The sequence below is a fragment of the Notechis scutatus genome, chromosome 1 (genome assembly GCF_049901735.1).
Source record: "Notechis scutatus isolate UNSWTSFEM ecotype Mainland chromosome 1, rNotScu1.2, whole genome shotgun sequence".
Taxonomy (NCBI): domain Eukaryota; kingdom Metazoa; phylum Chordata; class Lepidosauria; order Squamata; family Elapidae; genus Notechis; species Notechis scutatus.
The window spans coordinates 73161172-73176811 of NC_142009.1; the positions used below are offsets into that span (position 1 = coordinate 73161172).

Consider the following 15640-nt stretch of genomic DNA (forward strand, 5'->3'; position numbering starts at 1 on the left):
CTTGTGGACTTCAACTCCCAGAATTCAATTCTGGGAGTTGAAGTCCACAAGTCTTAAAGTTGCCAAGGTTTGACACCCCTGGACTAGAAGACCTACAAGGGCCCTTCCATTTCTAATAGGTTAAATCTGTTAAATAAGATTGCAAGTTTAGTTGCAATCTTTAATAGATCAATGCTTTGATACAAAACAAATAAATGCAGAATAACACACAATTTATTATATATTCAGGAGACTACATTGATAAAGGCCTTATTTTAACATTTTGATGCTTAATAGCTATAAAACAAGTTTGTGAAAATTGGTGTTTGTATGTTCTCAATATAGAGTGTATGTTCATGAAAAATGGAACCCTAGTTTGTCTCATTTCCTTTTGCAGATACTAAATACTATTAACATTTTTGCTGTTGGTCCATCAAGCCACATAGACAATTTGAAAAGGCAAAAGCTACTGTATTATGATACAAAACTTATATATTTTGGTGGAATGCTTATATTCAGCAATGGTGTAACCTGGGATGCAGAAATGAAAATAGTAGGATTAGCTTTTAGGATTGTGTTGCAGATGCAGTTCCAACAGAAATGACTTAATGCATATACCATACACATAGATCATGGATGTCAAACTCGCTGTGTCACATGACATATGACATTTTTCCCTTCACAGAGCTGGGGTGGGCATGGCGTGTATGTGACACATCTGGCACGTGTGCCATCAGTTTGACACCCCTGACATAGATGATGTGAGGAGGCCCTTGAAACAGCTGCACTAAGTCTTGAGGAGATGAGTTCAGAGAGATGCTGTAATCACTTTACACAGCTTTAGTAATTACTGACTTTAGAATAGAACAGAACAGAACAGAACAGAATTCTTTATTGGCCAAGTGTGATCGGACACACAAGGAATTTGTGTTGGTGCAAATGCTCTCAGTGTACATAAAAGAAAAGATACATTCGTTAAGAGTCAAGAATCATAAGGTACAACACTTAATGATAGTCATAGGGTACAATAAGCAATCAAATCATACTAGGAAACAGTCAAATATAAATTGTAAGGATACAAGTGACAAAGTTACAGTCATACAGTCACAAGTGCGAGGGGATGGGGATAAGGAGTGATGAGATTAACAGTAATAGTAATGCAGACTTTGTAAATAGTTGAACAGAGTTGAGGGAATTATTTGTTTAGCAGAGTGATGGCTTTTGGGAAAAAACTGTTCTGGTGTGCAGTATTCTATAGCGTCGTTTTGAGGGAGGGAGTTGAAACAGTTTATGTCCGGGTTTATATCTTGCTTGTGGTTTTCTCATGGTTAAAAATAGGTGCTGAGTTAGGCAAAGGACTTTTCTTATGTTTTAGGTTATATAATATTTAGAGTGTTATATATATTTAAAATATATATAAAATATATATAAAATATATTTTATGCTACTGAGAGTTGGATAAGAGTTGGATAAGTTGATCAGTAAGAAGATAGCAGCAACAGTAAGGAGTAAGTAGAACTTTCTGTTTTTTGAGGTGATCTTAAAAGCTATCATGCCATTGCCATATCCACTGGGAGTCAGATGATAAATAAAAGTTCTTTTGTACTAATTTAGAACATAGATTTGCAGACTGGAAGAAAAATCTTGGAATACACTTTTAAAAATCATTTCACTTTACACGTAAAATACAAATGTGAAAGATTATCATATATACTAGATCACTTATGAATCTGATCTCTAAGTTTTGTAACTTGACTTTATAACCATCAAGTAATACCAGGGTTGCACTGCTGGAAATTTAATCTAGGTTAACCAGGATCTTACAGTTATATATATGCTGCTATGAAATAAGCAGTACAGTGTAAATGATAGCTCAATAGACTGAGATTACAGCTAATTTTCCATAGTGCCCAGAAATTTGTTAAATGCTGGCAGAAATATCATATGCATATGAGGGTTGACATATGTTGACATGGCTTGCTAACATACTTTTATTTGTGTTTAGTTTCCATTTCTGCATCATCCAGAAAAGTAGGGAAAGGGTTGTTGTGTGTGCATGTGCTGAATTTTGGAGAAGTAAAGATTGCAAGAGACTTTTTTCTTCTTCACTTTATATCAGGGTTTAGTGAGAGGCAATTATACTTAAAGGAATACTTTTTCTTCTCTGAAAAGTAGGTAAAAGTAAAAGAAAATACTCCCTTGCTCAAACTCATGCTGCATCTAGAGGTAGACAACCTCTTTTCTTTCAATCAACACAGGGCTTTTAAGAAAATAGAAGCTGCAGTGGCTCAAGTTTCTTATTTTTTCACTCTCAGATAAAATTACTTCCCCCCCCCCCCCTCTGCTGTGGCAGAGGATGATGGAGGCCAAGGGTTTTGTTTTTCATTCAGGAAACAATTTAAGACACCCCCCCCCCCCCCAAGTTATTTGAAATATCTAGAGTAGTTGGAAAAGGGGTGGGTTTTTTTGTATGCTAAGCATCCATGACAATAACCAGATGTGCAGACCTTGCCATATGCATACAGACTTGGTTTTGTGATCTCTTACATAATTTTAAATAAAGTTTCTCGAATAATTAAATAAGTCTTTTTATTTCTTTACAGGTGGTTTGTCCAGATTGTAGTGATGAAGTTGCAGTAAAGAAAGATAACGTTCTTGTTCGTTCTTTCAAGGATGGCAAGTTGTGAGTCAAAATGTTTGATTTAATTACTATTTGTCTAAATACTATGATGTAACTAACAGAGATGGCAGATGGATACAGATCTGCTTTGTGCTAGTAGGTGATCCACATTTTATAGATAATTAATAATAGAAGATCGCTTCATTTAAATGAAGATTGCTTTATTGTCAAAATACTTAAAATATTTACTTTTTAAAATGCTGTTATCACAATTTGTTTAGCTCTTCAGTATCAAGGAAAGATGTACGGGAAATTAGTGAGTCTTCACCAAAACCTGATGCTGCATTAAAACAAGGTAAAAATTAACTTCAAAATTAGAAAAGGGAGACTGTGTTAATCTCAGTTATAATTAGCTAAATAGATTTTATTTTATTTTTCTGTACCTTTCAATCAGAATTTCTGCACATTTACAAGTGTGAACTTGCTGGTCTGCCTTCTACATTAGCATTGGGACAAGGGCTACAGAGAGTGCCTTATGAGAGAAAATAGGTAGTATTGGCCTGAGACATGGGGGGAAAAAATCAGATGCCAAAAACTAAATATTAATCTTTTCCTGGATTAAGTGGATTGGATTGTCTTTTTTTAAAAAACTGTGTCATGCCTATTTTAGATTTTATACTATTTCTATGTGCTTCCTGTCCGCAAATGACAGAAAATTATGCCAGCAGTTTTCAGCAGTTGTGCTGCCTACTTTCACCATTAAATAAAAGAGTAGTCTATCAAATCTTGATACTATCTCTGAGTTTATTGCATAATTAAAAATAAACAGAACCAATACCTTAGTAGAAATCAAGCTATAGTAATTTGAAGAATTAAAACATTTTAATGCTTAAAAACAATTTGAGAAACTCTATGCCTAGCCATTATATTTATGCCAAAAGCAACGTCTGTAATTGGTACCTTAAAAATGATCAAACATGGCAAGGTTAGTAACTACTGTATTCCTTATTATTGTCAATTATACTTTAGGAAATTGAAGAATTTTAATTAGTAATGTTGATCTTTGTAATAAGGGATATTTTCATGGAACAAAGTATTTCTTCAGGTACTTGAGTCCCTGTGGCCATTTAGAATTTTGAGGACATTGTTTTTGAATAGAAGAAACTCTGACTTAAGTAACTATGGGTAAGAACTTGCAAGCAAACTAGGAAATGGAAAACAAGTCAAACCAACACATACAATTATATCTGCCTTGTTTAGAAAGCCTTTAATTTTTTTTCAGTTGGGACATTAAGCTATTGGTAAACTTTTTTAAAATTTGTTCATTCACACTTTGTTCATTTTAAGTCTTTGGTAGGTCCATCCATTCTAATAAAATTAATTTATTTACAGCTTTTGATCAGGCCTTAGAATTCTGTAAAAATAGAACTGTTCCAAGTAATTGGAAGACTGAGTTGAAAGAAGAAAGTTCCAGTAGTGAGGCGGAAGAAGAGGATGAAGATGAAAAGGACAAAGAAGATAATAGCAGTGAAGAAGAGGCAAGTATAATCTCATAGTATAAGTTTGTATTACATGCATGTGCCAAAATTTGTATTTGTTAATCTTGCTAGTCATTTCTGTCAAGCTTCGTATAAGCAGTAGTGAAAATCAGTATTTGATCAAAGTGAACTTCAGGGAAATTTCTGTCACTTTGGAAAACTATACCTGGATGCTTTATTCAGAAATAATAGCTTGAATAATAGAAGGAATATGTAAATATGAAGCTAATGAAGTCATTGTTGCAATCATAGTTGTGGGTTGAGCATCAGCAAATGTTTATCAGATTGAAATCCACAATAAACCATATTGTTTTTTAAAGGAGAAAATTTTATTCCCAGTTTACAGCTTTAATCAAATAACATACAACAGATTAAATTGCATTTAGTCAGATGTAATTGTACCAAAGTATTTATTTTCGCACTCTAAAGTTTCAGTCCTGTAGAAGCTTTCCTAGAAGTAATCCCAAGAAAGCAATACTAATTTCTCACCAGAACTTCATAAGATTGTAATTTTTGTATGTAATAAATTTTCTATATTTCCCCACAGTGGAACTCTCCAAATATTTTAAAATAAAATAGATTTGGAAAAAGAATATTAGTTTAAAGATAAAAAATAATATTGAACGTTAGAGTAAAATATTATAATGTCCTATAATAGTATGATGATGATATTTTATTTCCTTGTTGTTGGTTTTTGAGATAGCAAGCTATGTTAATTTTTTTCTTTATTTATTCCATTAGGAAGAAATAGAGCCCTTTCCTGAAGAAAGAGAGAACTTTCTGCAACAACTCTATAAATTCATGGAAGATAGAGGTGAACATTTCATTAGGTTTACTGTACAGCTTGTTTAATTGTATGAGAATTTAATATAGTTATGAATCACATTGCTTTTCATTCCTGGTAGTTGAGTGTGTTCCTTTTCAAGATTTGCATTCTTAGTTAATAAATTGTATACATAGGAATCAAAGGTAATTACAAATATTTTGGTATGTAGTGTTACAAGGTGTTACAAAGTGTTACAATTTAAAAAATAATTTAAAGGGTTACATATTTTTAAAAAACCCTCTCAAATGTATTTATATAATATCTGCAACTCTTCTAGGTTATCAAAACCACCAAGCGTGTCTCACCAAGCAGTACTGCCACTTGTCAAGTGACTTTTCCCCAATTGTTGCAGTCCTAAGCAGGCAACTAAAATGGATTATCCTTGCTAGTTCCTATATTTGGCAAATAAAGAATTATGGGGGCAGGAAGGAAAATCATCCATGGAATTCCAATTTCTTCCTCCTCTGAGGTCTTCCCATGATCCAGATCAGATGGGAAGTTGGCAAGAATATTGTAGGACAAATATGGATTCTCTAGTTATTTGCCAAATGCACATTAGCAAACACAGGATGTTAGCCAAAATGTCTAGTAACATGACTTTGTGTTAGTTTTGCAAATATTTTTTATCATAAAGTTTCCTATTAAGTGCTGCTAAATTCTATTTTGTTCTGACTACCTCTGGACCTCATAGGTACAAGCTTCTCTAATTATTTGGACAATTATTTTATTATAAATATTGTTATGTAGCTTAATTGGGAAGACAAAGCTTTAGTTGAATTCTCTACACATTTATTTGGAATAAGTAGCACCGAACATGGTTGTGATTATTTTTGGTTAAATAAGCACAAAATATATGTTACATAATTTTTGTGTGAGACTAAAGTTCTAAATTGATTTATTTTTAGTAACATTAATATGAAGAATTCTCACCATGCTGAAGCACTTAATTCAAAATTTAATTTGTTTCATAGGGACTCCTATTAATAAACGACCTGTCCTTGGATATAGAAATTTGAATCTCTTCAAATTATTCAGACTTGTTCATAAACTTGGAGGATTTGATAACGTAAGTACTATGAACTATGGGAAAAAGAACAATAACAATCTAAAAAAACTATAGTAGTGTCACTTTATACAACTACAAAAAGAGTTGTATAGAAGATGAGAACACAACTTTTAAATGCAGTTGTGTATATTTGTTTTTCTTATGGAAAGAATGTAACATAATATTTGAATAACATTTTCTCCACTTGTGCTGTATATACCACAAAAATGTCATTAAACAAATACTACAAGATGAAATCCTTTTTATACATAAAAGAAGTTCTAGCACTAGAAGAATAACATCTAAAGGAGCATTAAAGTACAAAGATATTTATAGAGCAAAGTTGTGGCTTATAGAATATTTGTTGATTGTATTTTGTGCTTTTTGCAAGCATAACAATTCCTTAGAATTTGGTTGCTTTTATATTTTGTCGCACAGTCAGATGTTTAGACTGGATTTGGCATTTTTATCTACCTATCAAGTCGTTCCCAAAGATCGGGGATAGGCAAATATTGTTTAATGGTATTAAAGGTATCGTTAAGGATGAAAGCTGGTCCAAGTAAAACTGCCTTTTGTAATTGACTGATGGCGAATCTGTCAATGCCAGTAGCACTGAAGTGATGCTCCATTTGTTTGGAATTGTTTACAAGGTGTTTATTCATTGACAGTACTATTGGTACTATCTTTGCTGTTTTTTGTGACATATTATTACATTTTCGAAAATGTGAAATTCCAGCCAGTTCTTTAGCTGGCGTTGGCCTTCATATGCATTGAGTTCTTCCCTAGAAACTAGGATGTTGTAATATATTGGAATAGTAGTGACCTTTTGCAATTGATAGGTGGAAATTTTGTCAGTGTGCATATTTGCTAAATGCTGATAATTACTTGGACTGCTTCATGATTTTTCTACCTATATTCTACAGTAATACATTTATTGCCAGTAGTTGTTTTTAAACATTTGATGATCCAACTATATGGTAATGAATTAAAGATCTTTTTATAATCGATCTAAACCTATGTAAATTTACTTTTTGAGTTTTGAAATTCTCCAGGACCATTTTATCAATCAGAAGATGATCTTTTGTTTTTTTATTTCCTTTCTGTTCTACTGAAAAATTGTTATTTTCTTCTAAATCTTGAATACCTGCTAGTAATATAAATACTGTAAGCAAACATGTTGTTGGCCTGTAGTTTCCTGTGTTGTCTCTTTTGCTGATTTTTTTTAGAATCAGCTAGGTTTTGTCAATTATTAGAAGTTGCTGATCTTTCCTTTATGTAATACTTCATTAAGATGTTTAGCTATAATTGGATGCAAGGTAGTCAGTTCTTTGAGGCAATAGATGACTAGATGGTCCACTGCTTCAGCTTGTTTGCAGAGGCTGCTTTTATTGTTGTTATTATTACAAATATTTCAACAATAGCTTTTATTTTATTTGCCAATATCAACAATTGACATTGTACGGTAGTGAATTATTATGCATAATGTAATTTATGATAATGGCAGTTAATTGATACTTCCTTAAAAATATTAAATAATTTTTTTTATAGAATTGCAATCTAATATACAGGTAGTCCTTGACTTATGACCATAATTGAGCCCAAAATTTTCCTGGCTGAGCAAGGCAATTGTTAAGTGAGTTTTGTCCCATTTTACTTTTTGCCACAGTTGTTAAACAAATCACTGCAGATCTTAAATGAATCATGCAATCATTAAGCAAATCTGGCTTTCCCCATTGATTTTGCCTGTTGAAAGCTGGCTGCGAAGTTTACATATGATGATCACATAAGCTCACTACCCTGCAACTGTTATAAATCCATGCTGGTTGCCAAGCCTCCATATTTTGATTATGGCTATAAGGCTGTAAGTATGCTGCAACTGTCATAAGTGTGAAAACTGGTTATAAGTCAACTTTTTCAGTATCATTGTAACTTTGAATGGTCACTAAACAAATTGTTGTAAGTCGAGGACTAGTTGTATACAATTTACTGGAAAAATAGTTACTGTGCTTGTGGCAGTATTAAATTTTATAGAAAAGTGAGAAAATCAAGAAATTGCAAAATTTAAGTTATGATTTAGATTTTAGTTTTGATAGCTTCATGTTTCTGTTGAGGAGGTGAGACTTGCTCATGTATCTAAAATAATAACAGGCAAATATAGAGTAGATTAAATGTAAGATTCTTAAAGAGTGTGATTAGTTTATTGGATATAATGCTAACATCACAATTTGCAAAATAGGGCTTGCATGGATTAATTTAAAGCAGTAAAATGATTACTAAGTGGGATTTAAAATGGCAGCTCCAATGATAATTTGCAGCTAAAATGTATTCAGTATTAATAAATTCATTAATTTAAAAATGAATCTGAAATTAAGAGTTACATATTCTTACCTATAACAATGAAAACCTATTTTACATCCTACAAAATCAGAATTTATTTTAATTATGTATAAAATAGATGCTTGAAATAAATCTTAATTCAGGGATGCCAATTCATTGATTAATTTATATGTAATTTAAAATGGAATCTAGTAATCACTTAGATATAACATATTCTTTGATAAGGTAAAAATATTGTTCCATTGATAGGAAGAAAAGCCTTTGTTTAAATTGTGATGAATTGAAATAATAGCCAGTAAAATTATATGTGTCTTCTTGAAACATCTAGCATGCCTTTAGGCAAAAATGTCTAATAACTTCTATTCTGGTTTTTGTATGTTTTGGAGAAAGAAAGGTTAATAAAGGTTTGCTTTGCAGTTCATGTCATAGCTTCATAGATAATTTGTGAATCCAGCTTTCAAAAAACAGGAATGATATATAAAAGGGAAGTAGTCATTTAATATAATTGCTTTAATTGGCCTTCGTTATAAATATTATTATAATTAAAGCTGTTGAATCATTAATAACATAGCTAAAAAAGCTAAAATTATTTAACTTTCATGTAATATTTGAGGAACAAGCAAGATTATGCAAATGAATTCACATGTATCTAACTTTGGCTAAAAATAAAAAAGTTTGCTTTTGGTCAGTCTCATCAATCTGTTCTGCTTTCTACTGGCACACTGTTCCTGTATAATATAGACATCAGTGGATTCTATTGATATACCTCATTAAACTACACTGCTCAAAACATAAAGGGAACACAAAAATAAGACATCCTAGATCTGAATGAATGAGATATTCTTATTAAATACTTTGTTCATTACATAGTTGAATGTGCTGACAACAAAATCACACAAAAATTATCAATGGAAATCAAATTTAGCAACCCATGGAGATCTGGATTTGGAGTTACACTCAAAATTAAAGTGGAAAAAAACACTACAGGCTGATCCAACTTTGATGTAGTCAAAATGAGGCTCAGTAGTGTGTGTGGCCTCCACGTGCCTGTATGACCTCCCTACAACGCCTGGGCATGCTCCTGATGAGGTGGCGGATGGTCTCCTGAGGGATCTCCTCCCACACCTGGACTAAAGCATCCCCCAACTCCTGGACAGTCTGTGGTGCAACCTGGCGTTGGTGGATGGAGCGAGACATGATGTCCCAGATGTGCTCAATTGGATTCAGGTCTGGGGAACGGGCAGGCCAGTCCATAGCAACAATGCCTTCGTCTTGCAGGAACTGCTGACACACTCCAGCCGCATGAGGTCTAGAATTGTCTTGCCTTAGGAGGAACCCAGGGCCAACCGCACCAGCATATGGTCTCACGAGGGGTCTGAGGATCTCATCTCGGTACCTAATGGCAGTCAGGCTACCTCTGGCGAGCACATGGAGGGCTGTCCAGAGGGCGGCCCCCTAAAGAAATGCCACCCCACACCATGACTGACCCACTGCCAAACCTGTCACGCTGGAGGATGTTGCAGGCAGCAGAACATTCTCCACAGTGTCTCCAGACCCTGTCACGTCTGTCACGTGTGCTCAGTGTGAACCTGCTTTCATCTGTGAAGAGCACAGGGCGCCAGTGGTGAATTTGCCAATCTTGGTGTTCTCTGGCAAATGCCAAACGTCCTGCACGGTGTTGGGCTGTAAGCACAACCCCCACCTGTGGACGTCGGGCCCTCTTACCACCCTCATGGAGTCTGTTTCTGACCGTTTGAGCAGCCACATGCACATTTGTGGCCCGCTGAAGGTCATTTTGCAGGACTCTGGCAGTGCTCCTCCTGTCCCTCCTTGCACAAAGGCGGAGGTAGCGGTCCTGTTGCTGGGTTGTTGCCCTCCCACGGCCTCCTCCACGTTTCCTGATGTACTGGCCTGTCTCCTGGTAGCACCTCCATGCTCTGGACACTAAGCTGACAGACACAGCAAATCTTCTTGCCACAGCTCGCATTGATGTGCCATCCTGGATGAGCTGCACTACCTGAGCCACTTGTGTGGGTTGTAGACTCCGTCTCATGCCACCACTAGAGTGACAGCACCACCAGCATTCAAAAGTGACCAAACCATCGGCCAGAAAGCATAGGAACTGAGAAGTGGTCTGTGGTCACCACCTGCAGAACCACTCCTTTACTGGGGATGTCTTGCTAACTGCCTATGCTTTCCACCTGTTGTCTATTCCATTTGCACAACAGCATGTGAAATTGATTGTCAATCAGTGTTGCTACCTAAGTGGACAGTTTGATTTCACAGAAGTGTGATTGACTTGGAGTTACATTGTGTTGTTTTAAGTGTTCCCTTTATTTTTTTGAGCAGTGTATATAGCTTAGGCCACTTTTCTTTTATTCCAAGTCACTTAGTATTTATTTGGGTAATGTGTCATCTGCCACAGGAAATCTGAAGCATTAAAAAATGGATAATCCTAGTTTCCTAATTAATTTAAAGCATTTATATTGCTGCTCGTGTTAAACCAAACTCTGAGTGGTTCACAATGCTAAAATAAAAGCTGAAAAAATATGGATGAACAATAAAAACATAACAAAATAAAGAACAAGACCTGTCACTATAGCTAAACTTTCCCTTGCAGCCCAACAAATTTGTTCCTTGCCAGTTTCATCCTATCCCAGCACTTTGGGAGAAAGGACTTAAATCTTAAGTGATTTTCAGAAAGTTAAAAAATATGGGGGCTGCTGGACCCCAGGGGGAAGGGTGTTCTAACGGGCAGAGGCTAATATGGAAAAGCACACTCATGTGATGGCAACATTTAAGGGATGGGACCAGGAGCATGCCTGCCCTATCCGATCTGGTAGGCCGAGCAGATGTCTTCAGAGAGAGGGAGTCGAATAAATAAATTGACCTTTATTCAACTTAGATGTACAAATTTTTGATATAGTAGACAATATAGGTAGTCCAATTAAATCCTTTCACTTATAAACTTGTTTCATCCTTTTCCCCTCTACTCTAGATCATTTCTAGAATAGGGCAGTTCTTATGTGGGTAGCTATTCAAGAAGTGAAGGGAAAGGAACTATTCCATCATATGTCCTTACACTTGTGCATATTTTATACCTCTCAAGTGCATCTCTAGTGAACAGACTTGGGCAGATGAAAATAAATTTCTCTATATCAAAGCAATAAGAAAATACTTGTTTACATCAAATTTTTACTTGAAATTTCAGACCTTGTAGAATGAGTTATTTTAATCATCAGGGTGTTACTTATTTAAGCTTCAACAAAAGGCTATTCTTATTATATTTTATAGATTGAAAGTGGAGCTGTCTGGAAGCAAGTATATCAGGACCTTGGTATCCCCGTCTTGAATTCTGCTGCTGGATATAATGTTAAATGTGCTTATAAAAAGTAAGTAATTAATGCTTCAGTTTGGCACTCAAAAATGAATTTCTTTATCATCTAAAAGTACATTCACTTGTACAGGTAGTCCTCAACTTACTGTCATTCATTTAGTGACCATTTGAAATTACAATAGCACTAAAAAAAGTGACATGCCCATTTTTCACACTTTATGATGATTGCAGCACCCCCATGGTCACATGATCAAAATTCAGACTTGGCAACTGGCATATATTTATGACACTTGCAATATGCCAGGTTCATGGGATCACCTTTTCAACTTTCTGATAAGCAGTCAATGAAAAAGCCAGATTCACTTTACAACTGTTTTACTAAATTAACAACTGCAGTGATTCACTTGACAACTCTGGCAAGAAAGGTCATAAAATGGAGCAAAACTCACTTAGCAACTGTCTTGCTTAGCAACAGAAATTTTGGGCTTAATTGTGGTCATAAATTGAGGATTACCTGTTTTTGTTCTAAAGCTGTTCTAAACATTTGCACGTTTTCAGTCTTTTATTAACCTCAGTCTTCCATCCTTAAGCCATTTATCTGGATGTTTTGTGAATCATTTCTAAACTATTGTAATTTAAGTAATGAATTCATATCATCAAAATGTAATTGTAAAGCAAACTAATGCAAACTGATTTTGCTTGTTGCTGTCATTTTTTAGATATCTCTATGGCTTTGAAGAATACTGCACATCAGCTAATGTTGAATTTAAAATGGCACTGCCAGAGAAAACACCAAGCAAACCCAGTAAGGAGCATGAACAAGAGGTGAAAAAGCAGGAGGAAGTTGAACTAAATATAAAAGAAACAAAGGTGAAAAATGAAGAAAACGATGTTGAAATAACAGCAGTGAACAAACAAGTCATACTAACTGAGAATGAAAATGAAAAGAAAGAAAATGATAAAACTTCTTTGGTAAGGGCTCCTCCCCCCCCCTCCCCCAGTCCAATTTTAGTGCACAAACTATTTTTATTAAGCATCTCAGGGAATGAATGGCATTTGCAGAATTAACAGAGCTTCAGCTTATTTTGGACAAAATAGATATTTGGAGGATTTATTAGTGAAAATATTTGCACTTCTGAATAAATATTAGCTTTTAAGGGAAACACTTTTTTATAAGGCCAAATCACAGGTTATTTGTGCCTTTATCAGCTTACCAATTCTTTTAAAATGTTATTTATGACCTTTTGGATTCATACTACCTGTACAAATTATATGCATGTGCTATATTTAAATATGGATAGATTTGCATCATTTATATCTAATTAGTGTTGTACTTTTTAGATAGTGTAGTATCATAGATTGTAACATTTTTTCTGTTCAAAGTTTTAAAAAGGGGAAAGTAAACATGCAGTTTTTAAATTAGAAAATTAACTTCATTAATCTAATCTTGCAGTTGTTATTTATGTTTAACAAGACAAATATTAATCACAGCATGGTGTTACTGTGTAATCAACAACTTATGTATCATACTAATGATACTTACAGTACAAGTGAAGGATAATTATATCCATATTAGCTAGTTATTTTCTAGAACAAGAACATGTTCTTCTTTTGTATTCTTCACACTGGAAGAGAAGTGTAGGAATCATTCCAGAAAAAAACATTAAATCCTTATATAAGTGAAATATTTTAGGGAGACATTTAAAACTACTATTAGAGTTACCATACAAGTTAATTCTATTGGTGGAAAGTGAAATTTCAGTTAGTATATAAAGGCTTAGTTGTCTGGTGATGAAGCAATGGGGGAAAAGTCAGGAAAAATAACACTATTTTCAGAGGCCCAAATGATCTTTTGAGATCTAGTTTGGTACGGTATTAAAACACCAGACTAGAAACTACGAGTTCTGAGCCTCCCTTGGACATGAAAGCCAGATGGGTGACTTTGGGCCAGTCATTCTTTCCCAGTTCAACCAACATCACCGGAGAAAAATGGGAGTATTAAATATGTTTGTCATCTTCAGTTACATATTTAAAAAGGCAGGGTAAATAATAAAATTAATGCCAGCTGGATGACTTTGGCCCAATCATTCAGCCTTAGAAAAGAAGGCAGTGGCAACCTGCTTCTGAAAATCTTACCAAGAGAACTGTATGAAATTGTCCTGGCGCTTGGCAGGAAACCAAGACTGACTGGAAGGGACAAAAGACAAAGACAGACTTTAGACAGACTTCAGTGACCTGAGGAGTCCTTGGTGCTCTCTGAGCTTGCTTGTTTTCTTGCAGATATTTCATTACCCAAACTAGGTAACATCAGCAGTGCTAGTAAGGAGTGCTGTTTGCGGTTAGTTTATATTCTGGTGGCTTGCCTTGTCAGTGTTGGTGGTCTAAGAGAGCACCAAGGACCCCTCATGTCAAACCTGAGCTACAAATATTCTCCTTTATTAGTAATTCAGTGATGGCTGAGTGATGCTATAAAGACTGTAAAAACCAATAAAGTGGGAATGATCTGAGTCAGATATTTTGCAACTGTATAATGAAATGTTATTGCATTCATTATTTCAATCTGAGATACCTTCAAACAGCTGATGATGATAATGAATTTGTTGCTACATTAATATTGGGGTAGAATAAGCAGTATTCGATTTTGAAGATGATCATCAGTGATGTTATCCTGTTTGAGTTCAGTGACGTTATAAACAATTACAATAACTGAAAATTGACATATTCATTTTAACTGATTTAACTTACAGGTGGTTCTTGTTTAATGATCACTGATTCAGCACATACTTGAACTTAAAATGGTGCTGAACGAATTGTAGTTACAATCAGATCTCATACTTACAGCTATGTCCCACAGTCATGTGATTGTCACTTGCAACCTACCCTGCTGGCTTCCCACAACCAAAGTCAGTGAGGAAGCCAGCAAGAAGTTGCAGTCACTTGAGGTCTTTGCTTAACAACCTACAAAATCATTGCTTAACAACAGCAACTGTGATTTTTAAGAACTGCTGTTGCCAAGTGGTGCTCTTACATGTTTTTTCTATTCATGGCCACTTCACTTAACAATGGAATTTCCTGTCTTAATTAGTGCCATTAAACAAGAACCATCTGTATAGGAATGCTTTCTTTAAAGCAATACTTTCATTAAAAATAAGGGGAGAAGTTAGCATTTAATACTGAGATATATATTATTTTCTATTCCAAAGAATTGCTATAATTAACTTGAAGATTCTGAATTTTCTCTATTCCATTTGGATTTGAATGGGGCAGCAATTGAGTATTAGTTTGTTTAATGTTCATTCAGAAGACATTGTTGAAATCGAAGCTTTTGCCTTTGAAGATTAGACATTGCCTAGGAGGAGTGCCTACCTGCCTGCCTTTTACTAATCTTTTCTTTCCAATAAAATTAATCTTCTTTTCATGTTTTCTACTGTAAAGAGAGAAGGATAACCTTTGGATACAATCATTGCTAATGAAGGATCAATTAGTTTTATAAAAGGACTTTCTTATTTTTCAGGCAATTTTAATTTTGTCAAGCTTGCCATCCTGGGGTAAAAAAGGTTACTCGAAAATATATAGAAACATACATGAGTGTAGTTGCAACACTCATGAGAAAATAACCTTGCAATCAATTCTCATATTTATGACCTTTTTTATGTCTCTCTCTTTTAGTCACATGTTCACCATTACAGTCCGGCAGTATTGTCCTATGCCTGACCTGTATCTCCCCCAAGCATAGGGATTGCTTAAACAAGCTATCTCTTCCTGAGCTGCTTTTGTTCGCAGAACAGCACATCCCTGAAAAGTGCTAATCACAAGTTAACAAGCTCAAGTCTTTGACCTTAATTAGAGTTGGACCCCTACCTTGCTGCCTGACACTGACAAAACCCTTATCAGTTTCTCATTGAAGGCTTTTTTGCCCTGTGTGTTCCCTGCTAAGAGCAATGAGTGCACTAGGCAA

At 34.8% G+C, this 15640-nt stretch overlaps 1 protein-coding gene across 6 annotated transcripts in view; it reads left to right on the forward strand.

The window, feature by feature from the left end:
• The window catches only part of ARID4B (AT-rich interaction domain 4B), a 91675-nt gene that overhangs the window by 42595 nt on the left and 33440 nt on the right, over positions 1 to 15640 (forward strand). For all 6 annotated transcript variants that reach the window (XR_015749976.1, XM_087967680.1, XM_087967687.1 and 3 more), the window contains exons 9-15: positions 2583 to 2662; positions 2881 to 2954; positions 3992 to 4141; positions 4883 to 4951; positions 5935 to 6029; positions 11640 to 11737; positions 12402 to 12654. Coding sequence is in view for 5 of the 6 variants with exons in the window: in XM_087967680.1 (XP_087823806.1) it covers positions 2583 to 2662; positions 2881 to 2954; positions 3992 to 4141; positions 4883 to 4951; positions 5935 to 6029; positions 11640 to 11737; positions 12402 to 12654 (819 nt within the window). In the remaining variant the exon portion in view is untranslated. The remainder of the gene's footprint in view (positions 1 to 2582; positions 2663 to 2880; positions 2955 to 3991; positions 4142 to 4882; positions 4952 to 5934; positions 6030 to 11639; positions 11738 to 12401; positions 12655 to 15640) is intronic.